Source organism: Phocoena sinus, chromosome 9, assembly GCF_008692025.1.
Source record: "Phocoena sinus isolate mPhoSin1 chromosome 9, mPhoSin1.pri, whole genome shotgun sequence".
NCBI lineage: Eukaryota > Metazoa > Chordata > Mammalia > Artiodactyla > Phocoenidae > Phocoena > Phocoena sinus.
The window spans coordinates 37,656,200-37,671,940 of record NC_045771.1 but is presented as its reverse complement, the minus strand read 5'-3'; the positions used below and the strand labels follow the sequence as shown (position 1 = coordinate 37,671,940).

The window sequence follows — 15,741 nt, the reverse complement described above, 5'->3', positions numbered from 1 at the left end:
CCTGACTTCAGACTATACTATAAAGCTACAGTAAACAAGACAGTATGGTACCAGCACAGAAACAGAAATATAGATCAGTGGAACAGGATAGAAAGCCCAGAGATAAACTCATGCACATATAGTCACCTTATCTTTGATAAAGGAGGCAAGAATATACAGTGGAGAAAAGACAGCCTCTTCAATAAGTGGTGCTGGGAAAACTGGACAGCTACATGTAAAAGTATGAGATTAGATCACTCCCTAACACCATACACATAAATAAACTCAAAATGGATTAAAGACCTAAATGTAAGGCTAGACACTATCAAACTCTTAGAGGAAAACATAGGCAGAACACTGTATGACATCAATCACAGCAAGATCCTTTTTGACCCACCTCCTAGAGAAATGGAAATAAAAACAAAAATAAACAAATGGGACCTAATGAAACTGCAAAGCTTTTGCAGAGCAAAGGAAACCATAAACAAGATGAAAAGACAACCCTCAGAATGGAAGAAAATATTTGCAAATGAAGCAACTGACAAAAGAATTAATCTCCAAAATATACTAGCAGCTCATGCAGATCAATATCAAAAAAACAAACAACCCAGTCCAAAAATGGGCAGAGAACCTAAATAGACATTTCTCCAAAGAAGATATACAGATTGCCAAGAAACACATTATTTCTTAATTATTAGAGAAATGCAAATCAAAATTACAATGAGGTATCACCTCACACCAGTCAGAATGGCCATCATCAAAAAATCTATAAACAATAAATGCTGGAGAGAGTGTGGAGAAAAGGGAACCCTCTTGCTCTGTTGGTGGGAATGTAAACTGATACATCCACTATGGAGAACAGTATGGAGGTTCCTTAAAAAACTAAAAACAGAGCTACCATATGACCCAGCAATCCCCTACTGGGCATATACTCTGAGAAAACCATAATTCAAAAAGAGTCATGTACCACAACCTTCATTGCAGCTCTATTTACAATAGTCAGGACATGGAAGCAACCTAAGTGTCCATCAACAGATGAATGGATAAAGAAGATGTGGCACATGTATAGAATGGGATATTACTCAGCCATAAAAAGGAATGAAATTGAGTTATTTGCAAAGAGGTGGATGGACCTAAAGACTGTCATACAGAGTGGAGTAAGTCAGAAAGAGAAAAAACAAATACTGTATGCTACACATATATATGGAATCTAAAAAAAAAAGAAAAATGGTTCTGAAGAACCTAGGGGCAGGACAGGAATAAAGACACAGACATAGAATTGGACTTGAGGACATGTGGAGGGGGAAGGGTAAGCTGGGATGAGGTGAGAGAGTGGTATGGACATATATACACTACCAAACGTAAAAATAGATAGCTAGTGGGAAGCAGCCGCATAGCACAGGGAGATCAGCTCGGTGCTTTGTGTCCACCTAGAGGGGTGGGATAGGGAGGCTGGGAGGGAGATGCAAGAGGAGGAGGTATGGGGATGTATGTATACGTACAGCTGATTCACTTTGTTATACAGCAGAAACTAACACACCATTGTAAAGCAATTATACTCCAATAAAGATGTAAAAAAAAAAAAAAAAACAGAGAAAACTTTCATGTGAACCACTGAAAAGGAAGAAAAAACAGAAAGAATGTAAAAATAAAGTCGTTGTTAATATTTTAGGACATCTTTCCAAGCATTGCTATGCACATATATACATGTGGACATGCAGTTAAATAATTTTATAAAAATGGTCTTACACTAAATGTATGCATATATAAAATGCTGTTTATCAATATATTATAAACATTTTTCTATGCACATAAAATTTTCACTAGACATTATTTCAATAACTATGTAGTATTTTCATTCATTATATGGATATAACTAACTCATGTATCTAACCAGACCTATGTTATTGGTAATTTAGATTACTTTCAAGTTTTTCCATATTTTAAGGAATCTGTATTGATCATCATTGAATCATGTTTGCTTACCTTATCTGATTATCTTCTCCCAATAAATACCAAGATGTGGAATGGCTGAGCCAAAGGATATACACATTTAAAATATTGTATTGCCAAACTGTCCTCCAGAAAGACAATACTATTCACATTTCCCTCTATGAATGCAAGAGAGTGTTTGTTTCCCTTTAATCTTCTTTGCCAATTCTCAGTTTTAAAAGTCTTTACCAACCTAATAGGCCAAAAGATTTCTCATTCTTTATTTAACTTACATTTCTTTGACTATTCATATATTTATTTTATATTCTTGCATTTATTATTTTTGAATAGCTTGTTTGCAGCATTTAGTGAACTTTTTCTTTTTTTTTTACTTATTTGTGATAACTTTTGGTAAACTGGGAATAGTCCCCCTTTGTAAGCTGTGTTGCAACCATGTTTCAGTTTATCATGTGTCTTTTAGCCTTGATTATGATGATTTTATCAATAAATAGGTTTTAAACTTTATTTAGCAAAAGTCACACATTTTTTTGTACTGATTTGTAACATTTGAGAGGCATCACTAGAAAGGCCCTCTTTACCTAAACTTTCTAAAAATGTTCACTCATAGTATGTAGGCTCTTACAGTTTTATTTTTTACATATAATCTGGAAATTGCTTTGGTATAAGAAGCAAGGTAGTGATCCAGCTCTTTATTTTTCCCTCTAACACCCACTGTGGTCATCTCAACACCACTTATTAAATGGGCTTTTTTTTTTACCCAGTAATTTGAAATCCACTCGTCTCCCTAACTTTCTTTGTTTTTTTCGTTCAATTTTTCTTTAATTAATAAACTCCAGGCTGCAATCGTCAGGAGGCTGTGCTCCTTCCTGCCATGGCAGAGGAAGGATAAGCATTATGCTCATAATATGGTTTTATAATCATAACCTGCAAGTGGCCTTAAGCTGAAACTGAACTTCTTGGCTCAGTGCTATGAAAAAGAAAACCATGGCATCAACTAGACGAAAAACATAAGATGTTATGCTTGGCAGGTATTCCATACCTCTTTAAGCAACAATAACCCTAATCATAAGACAACTCAGCTACTTAGGGTTTTTCTGTGGAGCTAATGCTTCCTGATGGATCTACACAATGTAGGTCTGCCTCAAATTAGATGATCTACAGATACCATCCTCAGCCTCCTTTGTGATGGAGAAAGATCATTGGGAACACCTGCCGTTTAAATTGTCGATGCTCAAATAAATTTTCATAATGCTTTATGGATTGTAATTCTAGGTATTCAGTGAAAATTTGTGGAAGGGCTTGAGATGATTCAAAGCTCTACTTCTGAGAAAAATGGTTCTGCCAAAGGCACCAGGACAGGCCCCTGGTAATGGAGTAAAATTGTCTGGGAATCAATACCAGTTGGACACCTAAATGCTCACATGGAGAAGGAAGCTCTGCTACTTTTCCTCCTGGCATTTTAAGTACATGGGTATCTCTAATTAGCAAGTAAGAATCTTGGTGTTATTCATACTAGTTTAGAGGAAGTCAACCTGAACTTGACTGGAAACTTAGCACCTGCCCAAAAAACACCCTCTGACCCACAGGTGAGAGAGCCCACATGGTGAAATGCCATAAAGAAGTGATTTATTCTTCTAAATATTATTAGGAAGGTAATGATAACCTTAGCTCTTGCCTTTTCTGTGTGAAGATTTAATGGTATGCAGAGGCAAGATCACAAACATTCATATCAGGTACCATTAATGTCTTTTGGAAAACTGTAGCTGAAGACATTGGCTGTCATGTTACCCATATCACATAAAGGGGCCTCAGACCTAAAGGTGATATAAATAGATTCTCAGGTGTCTACTGCATTTAGCTCCTCTGTTTGCTTTAGTGGTTACTCTGTTTTAAAATATTTTTTCTTTGTATTTTAACACTGTGAGCTCCTTTAAGTCACTTTTGAAGTCTAGAGCATGTACGTGTCAGAAATGGAGGGACTTTAACTGTTTTGTTTGCCACTATATTCCCAGTCACTAGAAGAGGGCCTGCCCTGCAGTTTATAGTCAATGTGTTGAACAGTTAGAAAATAAACGATTCAAGAAATATACACATACATATACATACACAAACAAAAATTGCCAGGTGTGTTGTGCAGGGACACTGATTTTACTAGCGATAATCCAAAGGTAAAGAAAGTTTTTGTTTGTAATCTCCTTCATTCATTCAGTATATCTTCACCACGCATCTGCCGCATGCCAGAACCCCTCTGACACAGCTGTTGCTCCTGAAGGGCTCATATATCTACCAGAGTTAAGTCAAGGGATCACCAGACAATCATGGGACAACGTAATGAGGACAATGGTAAGAGGTGTGTGCAGATATCCAGGGAAATCGTGGGAGCGCACTTAGCCAGCTGGAAATCCAGGGAGTAGGGGGCTGGGGCACGGGGATCGTTCTCCTGAATAAAGGTTCTGGCCAAGGTGTGCCTCTGTGGATGAGGAGGTGTCAGCTGCGGGGAGACAGGGGGAGGCAGGTGTGCCAGGAGTGCCAGGTGGAGCAGGGGGAACCAGCAGGCAGGAGGTGAGGAACCAGAAAGAGCTGGATGTGGCTATGGCATCAGGCAGACGACCGGAAGTGGTGAGAGGTGAAGCAATAGGGAAGAGGCAGCCTGACACATGCTAAGAGCCTGCAATTTTCCCTCTTGGTAATGGGGAGCTTTTCAGTGGGTTTATATCAGAAAGGGGCCTGGTGAGATCTGCACCTTAGATGGGTTGCCCTGGCTGGCTGGAAAATGGACTAGAGGGAGATAAGGTGCAGGTCGGCAGGACTAGTTAGCCCAGGTGAGAGTTCACAAGAGCTTGGAATAGCCTGTGCTTACAGAAATGGAGAAACGCAAAGGAGAAATATTTTGGAGAAGATCATGTACTTCCATTCTCTCTTTCATAGTTGCTAGTGTTTTTATTCTATACTTCATTATTACTGGTATTCTCCGATAACTTCTAAGGATCTCTTGTTTTGTGAGTTTTCTTTTTGTTGCCTCCTATAGTATCCTTTATTCCAAATGTTTTTAATGACAATTCTTGATGCAAAAAATAGAAACTAACAACCACTAAAGTTGTCATGACAAAGAACAGCCATTTCTCTGCTTGCTTAGTGAGAGCAGCAGACAAGAAAAATGAAAGCTGACCTTGCTAAATTTGCTTCTGGGGGTGTACAGATCTTCAGATAAGAAAGCAGGTATTGGGAATATTTAAAAATTTATTTGTAAGGTTTATCTAATCCTATTACAGCAAGGGAAAGGACTTTAACGTCACCCTATAGACTTACCCAAATACCTACACTTCAATTAAGATGAAAAAATAAATCATCTTTAAAATAGGTGTTAGAATATGACAGAATATAGAGACAATATTCTCAAAAGACACTCTCCCTGTCAGCAATCTTCCAGAAGAGTATCTTTGCAGTCATTCTTTTCTCTTTTCCACAGTGAGGATAAGACAGTGAGCTAATAATTCAGCCCTGTTTTTCACAGCTGCCCCCAGCATCTGACTGACGTTACCTTATGCACAATGAGCTCGTGAGTGCCATCTGGAAGAGTCCTACCATCTTCCTGCATCAGGGGGACAAAGGAGAAGCCAAACAACTTCTTCTCTCCTTTCTCCTTTGCTGTAGGGGAAAAAAAATTAGTCAATTTTTTTGAATTAATTGAAGTATAGTTGATTTACAATGTTGTGTTAGTTTCAGGTGTACGGCAAAGTGATTGTCATATATATATATTTTTTCAGATTCTTTTCCCTTATAGGTTATTACAAGATACTGAGTATAATTCCCTGTAAAAATCAGTCAATTATTTAAGTGTATGCTTATACAACCGTGTTCAGATACATAGACTGTGACGATGCGTCATCATCAAGAAATATACCACCCGACACACACACACACGCCAGCTCCTTTTACACAATGAAGAGCAGCTTTTATGATGGGACCTCTATGTACAGTAGCCACCCTCTAACCCCATATTCCTGCCTTATAATCTGCAAGTTACACTCCTTGACTAATTTGCTTCATGGGATTCACTATCTGAAATTATGGTGTTTTTTTTTTTTTTTTAATTTGTGGATTTCCTGTTTCTTCTCCTCACAACCTACCCTCCACTCCTGAACATAAGCACCATGGAGAGCAGGATTCTTGTCTAATTAAGTTAATCTACGCTTGGTCTCTCAAAGAATGCCAAGAACATAGTAGGTTCTCAGTAAATGTACAGTAAACAAATGAACGAGTGAATGAATGAATGTGAAATGCAGTATTTTGCTTACTCCCCCTGGAAAGGGAGGTTCTCAGCTCTGCTTTGGTCCATGACAGAACTCTCCCTACAGCCACATGAGCAAACACAGAGCCCTACAGAAGCCACCTCCTTGGAATAAGACGTGCTGAAAGACATAAACAGCATTCTATAGTTTGATAAGAGCTTACTGCAGTAGTATTCTGGAAGTCAGAAATGAGGCAATGAGGTTTTCAGATGCCTAATTGTGAATTACAACAGCTAGAAATGTCAAGGGTCATTGGCAATTGTTTATAGAGAAGGAAATTGAGATCTTACAATGTCAGGTAACCTGTTCTAGATCTCTTCAGTACCACTGCAGTTCTTTCCACACACCTTCCTTTTCTCCAAAAATGGAGAAAGCATGGAAAGAACCTGGTTTGTTCAACTGGACCCTCTCCTTGTATTTAGACGTGGAGGGAAGAGTTGCAGGGCTGGCAGCCATTATGGGCTGGACGGTTATTCTCTCCCACACAAGTGCGTAAGTAGAGGTTATACTTGATAGAGAAGTCCAGCTTTGGGATGCAGTAAGACCCTCACTAGAGGTGTCAGATATGGTGATCCTGAGGATTAGACAAGAGGCTCTAGCAACAAACACACTGCTTCTGGCATTTAACCACAGGGACATGGAACCCTGCACAGAGAGTAGTAATTCTGGCTGGCTAGCTTAGGCCCCTAGCACGAGGACATCCCTGAAAATGTGATTATAGCAACGGTTCTTCTTTTTAAATCATTGATTTCAACCCCAGAGGTAAATTGGGGAAATAGCAGTACTCTTTAAAGTTAAACAAAAGTCACAGCAAAGATCTCTGGGAAGAGATTTCTATGTCAATGAGCATGCTGGGTATGGAACTTATGATTTAGGGAAGACTTATTTACAAATAATTTTCTAAGTTGATTTGACTGTCATTTTGGTGTGGTTTTTGGTATTCAATTCAGAAAGATAAAAAGAATCCAAGATGCATAAAATTAGCAAAGATAAGGAACAAAGCAACAGTTTCCCCAAATTTGCCTTCTGCTATAAAATAAAAATAAATACCAAACAAAGTTTGAAGTGCATGGCCTTTTGTCCTGAGCTATTAGATCAGGATTAATAAACTGAATGGACTGTTATGTATAACATGCATAACACGGCCCCCTTTTACTAATAAAAACCCTGAGTTCATGGATTCTATCTCCTAACTTTTCAATTCATTCTTTCTTGTACCTCAACTCCAACAATTCTGCCCCCTGGGACCCCCAGCTTATTGACCCATCCCTCCATCCCCTCCACTCCAACTTCCCATTTCTGTGGTCCATCATTTCTAATCACTTCCTTGAAAATACCCTCAACCCCTCCCCCCTCCACACTTCCACTAATAACACTGCACCCTTGTAAAATCCAATTTGTGGGTCATTCCATGCCTACACTAATCTAAGTTTATTTAATGTGCACTAACCACAAAAGCGCCCCGGGACAGGCAAACTTCCTACATTTACCTAATAAACCCACTCTTCTACTTTTCCAGAAAATAATTTCATCCAGTCTCCTCTCCTCTCAACCCTCCAATACCTTGACACTTCCCTCACTTTCAGCTCATGTAGAGAGAATGCCCACATGCCCTAGCATCCACCTATTACCCACCTGCATCTGTCTTCCTGTACTAGGTCTAAACTGCTCTTACCCAAGGCGAATTCTTAACCTTGCGCACCGGGTCCCCTGCTCCTTCCCCAACTCAAGGACACTGCTCCTACAGCTGTCCCCACTCTACTACATCAGTTTCTCCTCTCTACTGAATGATTTCTCTCTAACAAACATGCTTTAAATGCTCCATCTTAAAAAAGAACACCACCAAAAAACCAACTTCTGGTGACCCACTTATTTTTATAGCTACTAACCCATTTCTCTGCTCACCTGTAGTCTTCATAGCAAAGTTTCTCAAAAGATTTGTCTATACTCACTGCCTGCCCTTCCTTTTCTCCAGCTTATTCTTTGACTCACTCCAGCCAGGCTTTCAACACCACAAATCCACTAGAACAACTTGTCAGGTTCAGTGACCTCCATGATGCCAAATCAGGTGATAATTTCTCTGTCCTTATCTTATTTATCACTGGCACCTGACACATCTGATCAATTCCCTCTTGAAAAACTTTCTTCATTTAGTCTCCTGGATTCTATTCTTCCTCGATTCTCCTTCAACCTCACTGGCTATTCCTTCTTAATCCACATAATGGCTACTTTATATTCTCCCCAAATCTAAAGGTGTCAGTGCCCCAGGGATCCATCCTTGGACTTCCCTTGCTATCTAAACTTACTTAGACATCTCACCAGTCTCATGGCTTTGAAAATCTTCGACACCTGTGATGTGCTGGAGCTGGCCTGTACTGGCTCACAAGAGCTGTCAGTGTACATCTTTCCCCAACTCCAAGATCAGTGACGTCATGTTGGCTTGAAATTGACCATGGTGGGAGTATTTACCCCATGGAATCAGCAAATGCTATAATTTAGGGCTTCCCCTCCCCTCTCCATCACCCTGAATGCTGGTTAAATATTTACAGCACACCACTGAACTATATGTTCTCATTGTCAAGTGTAAGTCTTCAGCTTGGATCTCATTCAACTGCCTACTTGATACGTTGAATGTCTAATAGACATCTCAGCCTTAACATATTTAAAATGGAATGTTTGATTTTTGCTCTCCAAACAGATTCTTCCTGTTGTCTTCCCCACTTCATTAAATGACCACTTCATAATGAGGCCAAAATCTTGGGGTCAACCTTGAATTTTCTCCTTCTTTCACATCCAATCTGTCAATAAACCTGTAGACAAGAATCAAACCATTTAAATCTCTTACTTTGAGGACTGCGTAAGCCTCCTAAATGGCCTGTTCCCATCTGGCCCACCTACAATCTATCATCCATATAGCAGCCAGACTTATCTTCAAACTAAAGCCTCTAATGCCTCTTCTCACTCCAAATAAAGTCCAAAGTCCTTCCCATGACCTAAAAGACAATAGGGGATCTGGCTCCCCTGCTACCTCTCTGGTTCTCACCTCCAAACTCTCTCACTTGCTCATTCTGGCCTCCTTGTTATTCCTTGACAGTGCCAACCATGTTTCATGCCAACCATGTTTCAACCTCAAGTGTTTTATACTTACTGTTCTATATGCCTGAAATAATTTTTCCCCAGATTCCCCAGATATCCAGATGCCTGAAATATTTTTTCCCCAGATACTTCACTTCTTTTATGTTGTTGTTGACACACCTCTTTATCAGAGATGTCTATCCTGACTGCCCTATGTAAAACAGCAACATAGCACCACTGCGTTCTAGCACCTAACTCCAGTTTAGTCTTCTTCACTGTATTTAACACTACTTGATATATTATAGATTTATTTGCTCAAGTGTTGTCTGTCTTCCCTCTCTAGAGTGAAAGATCTGAGAGGAGGTATTTTGTTGTGTTCACTGATGTATTTTCAATGCCCAGTAAAATGGTTGACATACAGCAGGTATTTAATAAATATTTGTTTCATGAACAAATATTTTAAAATAAATACATGTACACACAAAGAACACTTGGAAGTTCATGTGATAAAATGACTACACTGATTATTTGTAGGGATTTTCTTTCTTCTTTACGGGTTGCTGTTTCTTCTGAATTTTAACAATGAACATTAAAAACAAAACAAAACAAAACCCTGTGGACAATGTTTGAAGTACAAGGACAAGATGGCAGAGATCTAACAGGTTCTACTGAAAATCACCTTTAGTCCAGTTTCCATGTTCTGAGTTATAGTAACTTTCTCCAAATGTTCTTTTTCTCCCATTTCACTTTTATTTTCCTCTTTTTCTTCCTTAAAGCTCAAAGCTCATATTAGGCCTAAGTGAGAATTTATAACGAAGATTGGTGGAAGGAATGGTATGGCACCATGGAAAGTCCTTTTTTTATTCTCACTTTAAATCCTACCCATGAAACTCTTCTAGGAATTTGGAAGAATGGTAAGACCCTGCTAGCCATCTCCCTATATTCTGAAACATCCACAAAAGCATAACTTGTGGAGCTTCTGAGCTAATTCCAAAACATTCCAAAGTCCCAACAACAAGACAAAGTTCTTCTCCTCTCCCTGAATCTTGGGCGAGTTACATAGCACTCAGGCGAGGTCACCGCATATCTACTGGCAATGCCTCCATTCCTTTCAGACTGGAGAGGAGCCTGCTGGCTGCTTCCCCAATAATGTGATTCTTCTCTACCTCTTGATTTTATTTATTTATCTATCTATCTATCTATCTATTTATTTATTTATGGCTGTGTTGGGTCTTTGTTGCCGCACACGGGCTTTCTCTAGTTGCAGCAAGAGGGGGCTACTCTTTGTTGTGGTGCGTGGGTTTCTCATTGCAGTGGCTTCTCTTGTTGCGGAGCATGGGCTCTAGGCGTACAGGTTTCAGTAGTTGTGGCGCACAGGCTTAGTTGCTCCACGGCATGTGGGATCTTTCCGGACCAGGGTTTGAACCCACGTCCCCTGCATTGGCCGGTGGATTCTTAACCACTGTGCCACCAGGGAAGTCCCTCTCTTGATTATTATACTGCTCTTGAAGCAAGATTCACCAGAACCTTCTCTGGTCACAATGTACACTACCAGAAGTGCACACTTCTGGGGCACAGGGAAAACCAGAAGATCCCTGGACTGGGGGCTGGTGGAGGCAGGGAGTGGGGGCTTCAGAGGGTGGTAATGAATGCAAAAGAATTAAAATAGAGACAACAGGAAATGATAACTTTATGGATAAGTAATGTCCACATGAATACATCCTGTAACGTCTGTGTCTTGCGTTTTTTAGATCTATAAAATGGGGAAATTACTTCACATCATCTCTAAGACCTGTTTGAGTTGACATTACTTGATCCTCATTTGAATACTGTTTGAGAATGCACGGTGATGTAGATATATGCAAATCAATATGAATTGGAGCCAATCAGAGGCTTTTCTAGTGACTTCACTTGCCTAGGAAAGTCCCCGAGGGTACCCCTGAGCTGTCTGAGAGCTGGATCAGCTCTTGGCTGGAGAGACAGCAGATGGGTTAGGACTGCCTAAAACCACCTGAGCCAGTCAGGTCTTTACTGCTGCATCTTCTCTTTCTATCGAGTCTTTCCAGACTGTGAGAGTGATGAACTGGGTTTTATGAAAGTGACCAACTTAAGAAGAACCCTGTAGATTTCCATAGGTATTCTGTTTCTTTCCCCTCTTGCATCTATGTTTCCACAGAGGTCATTGGTTCTTCGAGAAGTGAGCCCATTCACCTCCCAGGACTTCATTCACCTTCGTTTCTCTCTTGTGGAGGTCTCTGGTTTGTCACACACTTTCTACAGATTAGCCCACACTGTTGTTTCAGCTCAGTTAGCAGACTACCCAGCACAACAAAGCCACGGAGACAATCCTGCCAAACACTTACTGGAACAATGCCGGAACTCGAAGCGGATGTGCGCTCCCCTGAATTTATCCACAGGGATAGGAAGTTTCAGTAGCTCAGACCACCTGGGACTGTTGTTATGATAAAGCACAAAGGAGTGGTACTCGCTAGCTGGTGGCTCTCCAGAGCCAAAGGAGATAAAATCCTAATAAAGGAAAAATGCAGGTTAAAGACAGCTTCATTTCAAGATGATGTGGGGAGGAGCAGAACAATTGCTCTGCTGTATCTACCTGCTCCCCAAATAGCACTTCAGGTGAAATTACCTCCCCAGTTCTTTACAGGCCTGTTTCTACACTTGCTTCTGCTGACAGGCTGTGTCTGTTTCATCCTGAGGCTGGTCTCCCAGGGTCTACTCGGCTAAGGGTGGACCTCAGTGACTTGAGTGAGATGGGCAACTGTGTGCCCAATTTGGAGTCAACTACATGACAAAATTCTCAACCTGCTACAGCCAAAAGCCTGTTCTGTGCCTCCCTGTAAAACTCACTAAGCCCCGGGCTCACATGAAACACTTCTTCCATAAAGGAACCTGATATTATAACCCCAATTAGTAAGAGCTTAATCCTCATGCCCTATTTTGGTTAAAATGAAAATACATAGGATGACCTATGATTTTTGTTTTGTTTTACCAATTGCCAAAAGCAAAAGTATGCATCTTCAAAACTATGAAAGATGAAAGGGGAAAAATGAAATGGCATAAAAATGCTGCATTTAAGGAGTAGCTGTTAGGAGGACATTGCTGACACAAACAAACTGTAAAAGCCTTTTTTTTCCTACTTTCTTTTCTGAAAGGCATTTTCATAATTAAAAAAAAAAACTACACAGGGGTGGAAAAGAAAAATAAGATTGGAAATACTGCAAATCAGAAATTAACTGATCTCATTAAAGATGAACCCAAAGCAAGGATGTGGAATTGTTTTACCACAAAGAATCCAGCATTAACGTACCTTCAAGGTCTGGCCGCTACTCTCTACAATGAACATCGTAACTTCCACATTTCTGGCCACACTCTTTCCTCCTTTCTCAAATTCTCCCCTTTCTATAGTGATGTATAAATCATTCCGCATTTCACCTAGTAGGAGAGGAAAATGGAAACCATGTTATATATAGTAAAAAGTGTGATAAAGTTCTCTAACAAGAAAAACTTTAGTTCATAAAAAATAGTGTTATAGCATACATATAAAAGTAAAATATACAATATTTATACTTTTATAGAAAGGTCCCCACCCTTACTACCAACATCCAAGGAAAGCAAAGGCCAGCTTCTGCTAGTCTGAGTTAGCAATACTGAAGATGCACATTTAGGAGGACAGTACTGGGCCTGGGTAGGAAGGTGTTGTCAAATTTCACCATTTTTCAATATTTCCCTCATTTCATTTATGAGGTGCGATTACAAAATGACAGCCTAGCAGGGGTGGCTCAAAGAAACTAGTCTTAATACTTTATAGTCACAGCATTTAGAGAAGAAGAAATACCTAAATGGAAGAAAATGATCGGACTGCAAAGGGTACAGTTACAATTTAAATCTTTTCCAAAATTCATGGATGAAATGACCTCACTACTGGAAGAATCCAGATTAGTGTTTATGAACACAGATGTAGAATAAGTCAGTCATACAGACACACTTGGCTTAATATTTCTTGCCATCAAGCTATAAAACAAATGAGAAAGGCCCTGGATTCAAACTGACATAGTCTATGTACATATATATCATCTTTTTTGTTTCTCCATTAGCTATTTATAAACTTGAATGCTTTTTCATCTTGCCCCCCTTTCTTAGTCCTGCAAGAAAAAAACAGAATATAATGCCAACTAGCAAAGCGAGGCAAACACGCTTGGCAGCATGCTTTGATCTCTCCTGTAAGAATTAAATTAGGGGTAAGCAGTGAATGGATACGGACATGAGAAGTAAGTAAACCAAGTGTGGCTAGAAAGTTTTTGAAGGTAAATGTTGGTGAGGTTGGCAAGGTTGAATTTACTTAACATAGCTTTCAAACAGTTGAAGGCCCAAACGCAATATATTTTTTTGCTAATAAAAAATCTCTCCTTAAGAAAGTAAATCACCAGAAGGAACAATAACCATACAGATATGCCCACACCTGGGAAATTTCTCAAACTTCCTGACCAAAGTGTTCATAAGAAAGTACCCTAGCTTTCAAAAACATGGAGGAATACAGGTGTGCCTGGTCACCTTCCTTCATGAAGACCAACTTTTAATGAGAACATCATTTGCAAATGACTTTGGCTGAACAGGAAACAGATGGGCCATAAAAGAGAGAAACTGAATAAGTTCTAAAAGGGATGACGTCTCACCCACCCTTTACAAAGAGTATATAAGGAATACATTAGTGGAAACAACTAATACAGTGGTCTCTGTCTTATGAATTTCTCAGTACTCTCACACAACTCATACATACTCTCATACAAATCAACCTGGAAAGGCAATGAACTTGGAATTCCAGGAGAAAAGCAACGTATTTCAACACATGTAAAATTATATGCTTTGAAGGTTTTTTGTTTTAACCATATCCATTAAAAAAATTTTTTAAGAGAAAATGGTCCAGTAAATTTTACAAGTTTTCTAGTTTTTTTATAACCCAGTTCATCTAATTACTATAAAGTTATCATTTTATATATATGTATTCATACATACATAACACACATTCTCAATGCTATTTAAACAATTACATTATAGAATAAATAAGCTCACAAACTTTGTCCTCTGAAGCCATCAATTTCAACTCAAACCAGGTCTGCAATGCTAATGGTCTGCACACGTGCTATTTCAACAATCCGAGAGGAAATTCTTTTTTTTTTTTTTTAATTTAATTTAATTTATTTTATTTTTGGCTGCGTTGGGTCTTTGCTGCTGCATGCAGGCTTTCTCTAGTTGCGGCGAGCGGGGGCTACTCTTTGTTGTGGTGTGCGGGCTTCTCATTGTGGTGGCTTCTCTTGTTGTGGAGCATGGACTCTAGGTGTGTGGGCTTCAGTAGTTGCAGCACACAGGCTCAGTAGCTGTGGCTCGCGGGCTCTAGAGTGCAGGCTCAGTAGTCGTGGCACACGGGCATAGTCGCTCCGCGGCATGTGGGATCCTCCCAGACCAAGGCTCAAACCCGTGTCCCCTGCATTGGCAGGCAGACTCCCAACCTCTGCGCCACCAGGGAAGCCCCGAGAGGAAATTCTTGACAATAGTTTTCCCGCGAACAGACTTGGCAGGTAAAAACACAACACAAAAATCAAGGTACTTCAGAGCAAAAGATGTTAGTTAACAGTAGTAAAATTCCTTTGCTTCTTGGAGTAGGTGACACATGATGAGTGGCCGTGCTTACACACAGACTATGAAACACACACTGATTAATGGGAAGTACAGCTACAGGAGTTTTTACCTTAGAAATTTCTCATAATGAGTGATTAGCTTGTCCAAACCACATGGGGATTAACTGTCACGCAAAATGGAGAGTAAGTGTTTCTTGGGAGGGGGACTTCCAACTCTCAACTGTTGGAAGGACCGGCAACTCTGACTTAAGCAAAGCGGGGGGTGGGGAGCGGGGGTGGTGAGGGAGGTTTGCAAGGCAACCTGTCTCCCCGCCGCTGTGTGCAGGCTGGTCCTGCAGAAGAACAGGGGTTGGGGGACAGTAACATACTGCCAGTGCCAGGAAATTCTTTCTTTGTGTATTCATTCAGCAAATATACCGTGAGCACCTACTATGTGCCAGATATTATTCTAGGCCCAGTAGATTCAGCAGTGAACAAAGCAAAAATGCCTTCCCTGTGAAGGGATTCTAGTAGGAGTAGGTCTTGGACAAAGAAGTAAAACACAGAGCACACTGAATAATGCTAAGTGCCATGGATAAAAGTAAGAGGGGATGGGGTGATGAATGGAGGAGAGGGGGTGTCACATGAGAGAGGCCCTCACTAAGAGAATGAGACATCTGTGGAAGCTATGGTGTGTTCCAAAGGGAACAAAGTTAAAAATGGCCTTTGCTTCCCAAATGGACCCCTAGAGCTGGTTTAGCTTATAATTTTGCTGGATTCTTCTCTCTCTTCTGAATTCAAATAAGCCT

The 15,741-nt window shown here is 40.1% G+C and overlaps 1 protein-coding gene across 1 annotated transcript in view; it reads right to left on the bottom strand.

Annotated features, from left to right (window-relative positions):
* Positions 1 to 15,741, bottom strand: part of DOCK4 (dedicator of cytokinesis 4) — a 501,134-nt gene that overhangs the window by 159,729 nt on the left and 325,664 nt on the right. The window contains 3 exon segments of the mRNA XM_032643431.1: positions 5,474 to 5,580; positions 11,663 to 11,825; positions 12,625 to 12,749. Of these exon segments, the coding sequence (XP_032499322.1) occupies positions 5,474 to 5,580; positions 11,663 to 11,825; positions 12,625 to 12,749 (395 nt within the window).